Here is a 7,144-nt window from a genome sequence, read left to right as displayed (position 1 = left end):
CATGTTAGCCATCAAACGCATGTGAAATTATTAGGAACGAAACTATACATATGCATCTACGTATCCTTCGATTCATCTACCCAAAGCCGTATGCAGCCAACGCCACTGATCTCAATGGCCAACGCAGGCGCGTACGCGCGTACTTTCGGAACGGATACGTCTTTGGCTTTGCTTGGTTTCGTCCACAATTGTCATAGAGATCAGTGTCGTCCACGTACTATGAGAAGCGGCAACTCTTCAGATAGCGGCCATTTTACACCTCCGGCCCCCTCCAAAAAGAAAAAAAGTATATACAAGCTCGTTGAATACAGCATGGGAATGTACCTACATCGTTGGAAAGTACTAAGGCTAATCATTTTGCTTTCTGGAAAAAAATGTGTTTTACACCTGGCCGCTGGAAATTGGAATTAAAAAAAAAAATGCTGCAAGCAAAAAACGCAACTAATTTCTACGTGTGTTTCTTAGTATATTATTTATGATGTTATGTTATGTATTAAGACCAATGAGAAATACACAAAGGTCTTTTTTTTTACTTTCTTTTTAGTATCTACTGGTTGTTTGGTGATCTACTGATATGTATGGGGCCCATCTACTGACTTCGATTTTTTTTTCCATCTGGTAACGCTGGTCCAGCATTTGCTGGCACTGCTCGCAGCGCGTGGAGGGCTGTCACGGCTTCACTTTACGTTGGCTGCGCTCATGTGGAGTGGCCGCGTGGGCACCTGCTTCGGTTCCCCGTCCTGACCACGTTGTCCCCACTCACGTGGTGTGGCCGTGTGGACACTTGCTTCGGTTTCCCGTCCTGACTAACGAAACAGCCACTGCAGAGCATCACATCCGAGCGACGTCGTACGCATCCAAAGGTATATATGACCCAGGACGCGTTGATTTCGGTCTCTGCCTGCTCCTGTCAATTTGACGCACGCTGCGTTCCGCGTTATCTTCCACCCGCCACAAAATCTCGCCGTGGAAGAAGCGCCGGGGAGAGAGAAAGTCAGCTTTTTCCTCAGAGCAGAGCCACCGAAAATTGGCAGCCTTGGCGGAGCGGGCGAATGAACATGCTGGTGGGAAAGAAATCGGGATGCCGCCTTTCCTTCCGTTCTTTCCCGCTATTTCGGCAAGTTTCGTTTTCGCACCGTTCCCTTCACGCGGCTTTCTCTGGAGCCACTCTCTATAGCACTGATGTGATTGCTGCCCCAAACTGCGCCAAGGGGCTAACCCCGCTACGTCCTGCTACGGTAGCCTGCGCCAAAGGACGAATATTGGTCGCCTTTGAAAACCGAAACTAAACCGGGTACCGTAATTGAGCACACATGAGCTAGGTGGTTCAAGCAGCCGTCCGACACAGTACCCTGCATCAATCGTTCATCTGGTCTTGCATGGTTTTTCCTGCCGTCTCTAGTCTCGCGTCTTTTAAAAAAAATTTAATCATAGACATGGGCATGTGCGGACGCTACGACGCTAGCGTGCTGGTTACCAGCCATGCCGTCATGCTGTGAAACGAAACCATGTTTTTGCGCGGCGGGAGTGATTTTATGGGCTGAAGCACTCGCTCCTAAAAGCAACGGCCGTGGCCAACCATATTTGGTCCCTGCCTTCCAGTCACTGTGGTCGCACGACATCGGGTGTTGCCGTCCCCACGTCACTGCAGTAATGGCACTTTCTGAACTGAAACGTAAGGACAATCCTGTTCTTGTTTAATGCGCTACTACAAACATACCTTAAGCTCAAAGACTGCAGTGTCGAAGTATTGATTACCTAGGTTAATCTCGGTAGGCTTTCTTTCGAGACGTACCCGGGTACGTGAAAAATGAGCCGCGAAAGGAAGTTGGTGAAGAGAAGTGAGCTAAAGCAAAGAACGCAATGTCCGCATGCTGAACCCGCACAGCGTGCTTATTTGTCTCGAGTTCAGTCGTTGCACAAACCGATCCAAGAACTTTTTGATCCTGGCTCGCGATGTCTTGCATCGATGCGCTCAGGTTTTTTTTTTTTTTTTTTTCCTCTTTCTTTTTTTTTTTTTCTTTCTTTCTGTGTTTAGCTTGTACCTCGTTTGCCGCCTTGGCAAGAACGTGCCGCTGGACTTTTTTTTTTTTTTTCTCGTATGTTGGACAGTTACATTTTGCATACAATTTTGGGAATTAGTTGAGGCGGAGCGGAGTGGCATGGTTTCGATCGAACAGCCATCTCCGCTCGCGCGACAATTTTGCATTACAAGGCAGTAGTTACGTGCTTCATCAGTCGGAGATTGCTTCCATTTATTGTATTACTAATAAACCTAATAATGTGATATCTACTACTAAGCTGGTCATTTTCAAATAAATTTAAACATGTGGTCCGATATATTTGTATCACGTCCGGGTCACCAAATGTAGAAAAAGACAGACGAAAAGCGGCTACGTCTGACAAATTCCAAAATCGAGCTGATGTGGCACTTTTATTCCACGCGATCTTCTTTTTTCAATGGCTATCGCCACAAACTGAAGCATTACAAAATGTGTCATGTCATTGGCATTTCAGTTACATGTTGAAAGACTCCCAGGTGGTCTATGTTAACAATAATTGGTTGATTGCGGCGAGCAATGTGTCCTTCGTTTGTCCACTACTTGAAATGAATATATATTTTTCTCTACGGATATCTGCTCCAAAAGCCAGATTTGCTGTTCCACAACTCTGTTTTGGCTGCTCCAGAGGGTGCTCCAAAACGGCTTAGGCCAATCACATCACTGCAGTAAAGCGAGGTTACCCCTGCTCTAACTCGACAATACTTTGTGTGTTGAAAGTTGAAAATATGTGTTTTCTTGTACCCTGTCATCGTGTTTAGTGGCCGTGCTCTATGTTTTACAAATATTTCCAAATAAAAGTTATGCTTTGTCGTTTAGAGTCATGTTCGCAAGCGATGACTCAGTACGGCAAAAAGAAGCGTGTAACTTTATATATGATACTGACTAATGGCATATGATATAATTTATCTTCTCTAAACTTACTTCCAACTTAGTTTATCTTGACGCAGAAATTAATTTATTGCAATTACATACTTCACGCCACATTGTAATGTTTAATGTCGGAAGAGATTGTGCTCTTTATGTTTCCTCGGTCCTTTGAAATGAAAACATGGACAGAAAAGACACAAAGGAAAAGGATGGACAAGGCACGACTTTGTCCTTTCTGTCTCTTCTCGATTTTTATTTCTTCGATACCTGCATGTCAGTGCAACTGAAGGAAGAGTAAAGGCACAGGCAAGAAGGTAAATTTAAAACGTTGGTAAACTTTAAACACAAGAGGACAGAGATGAGACACGGAAAAGGACCACACACCCACCGTCTCGAAGAGTTCACAGCTGTGTTAGAGACTGCGTGTATTTTTTTTTTTTTTTTTCGTTTGTGTGTGCATCTTCTTTTTCGGTGTTTCTCGGGTTTAGAAACGTTACATTGCACTTTGCCTCTTGTTGATTGCGTGTAGTGTGAGCATCAAACTTACGTAACGAAGGTCATATCAATGAAAAGAGGGCTTCTTTCTTTTCAGATGCCAGGTGTCCGATACTTCCGGTGCCCAAGGTGTGCGTCCCACATTTTTTCGTTGAGGGCACTATTCAGGCACTTTCACTCAGTTCATGGGTACGAAAGCAACTGGGTGTGCGGCCTAAGTGGCTGCATGCGGACATTTAAACTCTTCGCTTCCTATAAAAAACATGTGTACAGAAATCACCCTGGATCAGTCGAAAGAGAAAGAGCCGTGGGAGCGAATGAACTGGTGGATGCAGCACCGAGTGTTGGGGATGCCTTTCAAAGTGATGACGTTGGTGTACAGAGTAATCCGGACGCAGAAGAAAGGCAAGAGGAGCTGCGTACAGAGACTTCACAAGTGTGTGAATCCACCCAGGGTCCAAGCGGCTGTGTAAAGCAGCTGGCTCTCCTTCTTCTCAAGTGGAAAGAGGGAAGGCGACTTCCAGAATCAACCTTAGATGAAATCACAAATGATGTGATTTCTTTCGTAAAATCCATTTTGGAACATAAACAACTCCAGCTCAACAACGAGGTGGCCGCCAACGTGAGGGAGCTATTCTGTGTTGACGAACTGGACCGGCTACTGACGACAGCTGGCCGGAACGCGTTCTGGAGGACACATCTTCCACTTGTTGAGCCCCGTACAGTAGTGCTAGGAACCAACAGCAATGGAAAAGACGACACCATGGAGTATGTGCCGCTCTGTGATCTCCTCACGTGTATCCTTGAACATCCAACCTTATCGGGTGACTTTAATGCTTACACAAAGGTTGACAACCATATGTGTTCTGTGTTTGATGGCAGTGCATTTCGCGACCATGCCTACTTTGAAGGTGACCATCACAAAATCTGCCTGCAGTTATATACTGATGAATTTGAGGTGTGCAACCCTTTGGGCAGCAAAAGAGGAAAGCATAAGATGACCGCCGTGTATTTCTCAGTGCTGAATTTTCCTGCAAGGTTCCGCTCTGCGCTATCAGGAATGCACCTGGCACTTTTAGTGAATGACCACCATGTGGACTCCTATGGTCTGCCTAAGATTCTTGCACCTTTGCTTGAGGATGTGAGCAGATTAGAAACTGAAGGCATAGTTGCAAACGGAAAAGTGATGAGAGGGTCAGTCTTTGTTTTGACTGGGGATAATCTGTCGAGCCATAGAATGGGAGGCTTTAAACGTAGTTTCAACAAAGGTAGGATTTGCAGGTTCTGCATGGCCGTGCACTGTGAAATCAACTACAAGCACCTGGAGACCGATTTCGTGCTGCGCACACCGGAAGGTCACGAGCATCATATGAACATGTTGAAGGCTGGACTGCCAACTGCATCATTGTATGGGGTCACTGCAGCTTGTGCTCTTACATGCCAGGGGTTCAATGCCACACAGCATTTTCCGCCTGACGTTATGCACGACTTGCACGAGGGTGTTATACCATTTGCACTAAGACACATCATTTCTTCCTTAATATCACAAGGACTTTTTACTCTTGCACAGTTAAACAAGGAAATTAGTGAGTGGAATTATGACCCTTGTGATGCGCGAAATAAGCCAGAGCCTATTTCTAGTGAATTTCTTAAAGGAAAGGCAACCATGAAAGGATCAGCCACGCAGGTCTTTTGCCTATTTCGTCATCTAACCTTTTTCGTTGGCGAATGTGTTCCAACAGAACACGAAGTATGGCAACTTTACTTGCTTTTTCGCGAAATCATGGATATCATCATGAGCCGGAAAATCCCAGTCTCGCACATTGGCTACCTGCAAAGGAAGATTCATTTTTTTTGTCTCGACTTCAAGACATTGTTCCCATCTGTTAAAGTTCCTTGCAAAATGCACTACCTTATTCACTATCCGTCGTGCATGGAAAGGTTTGGACCATTAGTTGAACTTTGGGCGATGCGCTTCGAGGGAAAGCACCAATATTTCAAAGACATGGCTCGTAAAATCCGCAACTTTAAGAGTCTTTCGCACAGTCTAGCAGTGAGGCATCAGTTTTTGCAGTGTTTCTCTTTTGCAGCTGTTGGTGAGAAGAGCGTTCCCATCACAACAGGTTGTCGCCCCATACTTTGTGAACATCTTCCTGAATGCGTCAAGGAGTTTATCTCTCAGCATGATCTTGAAACTGTTGATTCATTCGTAGCGAACTCTGTGAGCATAGAAGGCAGGGTCTACAAAACAGGATGTGTTCTTGTCCAAAGTGTTCCTGACGATGCTCTGCCCGAATTTCTGCATATATGTCAAATTTTTTATGTTAACAAAGTGCTTTTATCTTTGGGGAATGTGCTTGAGACAGTCCGGTTCGATGAGCACTTTCACGTCTATGTTGTCCGTGCGACGCAAGAATTCAAAGTTGTAACATCACTTACAGACTGTACAACAGAACCATTATACATGCGGGAGCACAAAGGACAGACTGTTATAAGCGCACGTCACTCATTGCTATGAGATTTCATGGATCATTGAATGGTAGCCCACTCAGTTCTGGTGCTCTCTGCAGAAACTAGCTAAACAACGATGAGAGACAGTCGAAAAACAGGCAGTGAAAACAACTGTCACCTTTTCTCAGTTGACTCTTGCTGCGATAACTGGTTGGACAACACACACTGAGTAGAATTAGCTTTTTGATTGTTTAAAATGGTTGGACAAGACAGCTTATTTTTCTTGGTTTTTTTCTTTTGATAAATGTAAAAATAGAATGATGTCACTGTCGACAGTAAAGTCAAATGTCTCCTTTTTTCTCCTGGTTCTCCAGATTTTGTGTGATCTACACCAGGATACTGCATTAGCCCATATTTTAGGAAGTCTTATGTCTCGGACTGGTTTTTTATGGGTTCTGCTTCTTTATGTGTGTGAGTTCTTGTGCATGTCGTCATATTTTCAAATCAATATTTTTCATAGGTTGACATGGTAATGTGACAGGTTCTGGCAGCATGTCATGAATATTTGTCAAACATATTATATTTTGATTTCATGTTGTGTTGTCAGAAGTAAACTGGAGACTGATTTTCTTACTGCTACACTTCGATCAATAAATATTTGTAAAAAATGATAGCATTCAGAATTTCTCCCTGGTTTCCAATTTTTTGTGGATGGAGTAATTTTTAAGAAAATTGAATATGAACTCGTATAAAATTTTGTGAACACAAAAAATTGCACGCAGGAGAGGCACTTTATTATCAACTATTTGCATGAATTACAACTAACATTATAAAAAACGACTGCTAACAACCGATGTTTTACGCATAAATTTAACCTATACATTTATGGGGAGGTCCACATATAAGGTTTCAGAAATCCTTTCATATTATTATTTAGCACCCTCTTCTACACCCTTCTCACACCCTCCACTAAATGGAGGGTGTAACACGAAACAACACCCCTCTCGGTACAATAATGTGGGTGCAGTAGCTGATTTAAGGGTGCTAAAGGAATGTAGTCAAGGGTGTAAATTGCCAAAACACCCCTTTTACACCCTTAAAGGTGTAAAAACTTTTAGTGTGTATCCTCAACTCGGTGCTAGAACAAAGTGCCACGTGATCTGGTGCTGATTCTATGCTGCCATCGTGAATCTTAGCCACGCGCTGGTTTTTCTAAGGCAGAGCGCACGTGCTGAGCTCCAAACATTGTTCAAGTTCGACTATTCCCG

General features: G+C 43.9%; 1 protein-coding gene across 1 annotated transcript; it reads left to right on the top strand.

The window, feature by feature from the left end:
• The first annotated feature begins 372 nt into the window (after positions 1-372).
• LOC115327281 lies at positions 373-6,549 on the top strand. Its single transcript, XM_040218885.3, has 2 exons — positions 373-863; positions 3,523-6,549. The coding sequence occupies exon 2, from the start codon at positions 3,523-3,525 to the stop codon at positions 5,941-5,943; it is 2,421 nt and encodes an 806-aa protein (XP_040074819.1). The 5' UTR covers positions 373-863; the 3' UTR covers positions 5,944-6,549.
• The last annotated feature ends 595 nt before the right edge of the window (positions 6,550-7,144 follow it).

This window comes from Ixodes scapularis, unplaced genomic scaffold (assembly GCF_016920785.2).
Source record: "Ixodes scapularis isolate PalLabHiFi unplaced genomic scaffold, ASM1692078v2 PGA_scaffold1__304_contigs__length_218370807, whole genome shotgun sequence".
Taxonomy (NCBI): Eukaryota; Metazoa; Arthropoda; class Arachnida; order Ixodida; family Ixodidae; genus Ixodes; species Ixodes scapularis.
Note: the sequence above shows the minus strand (reverse complement) of the source record. Positions and strands in the feature narration are given on the sequence as shown.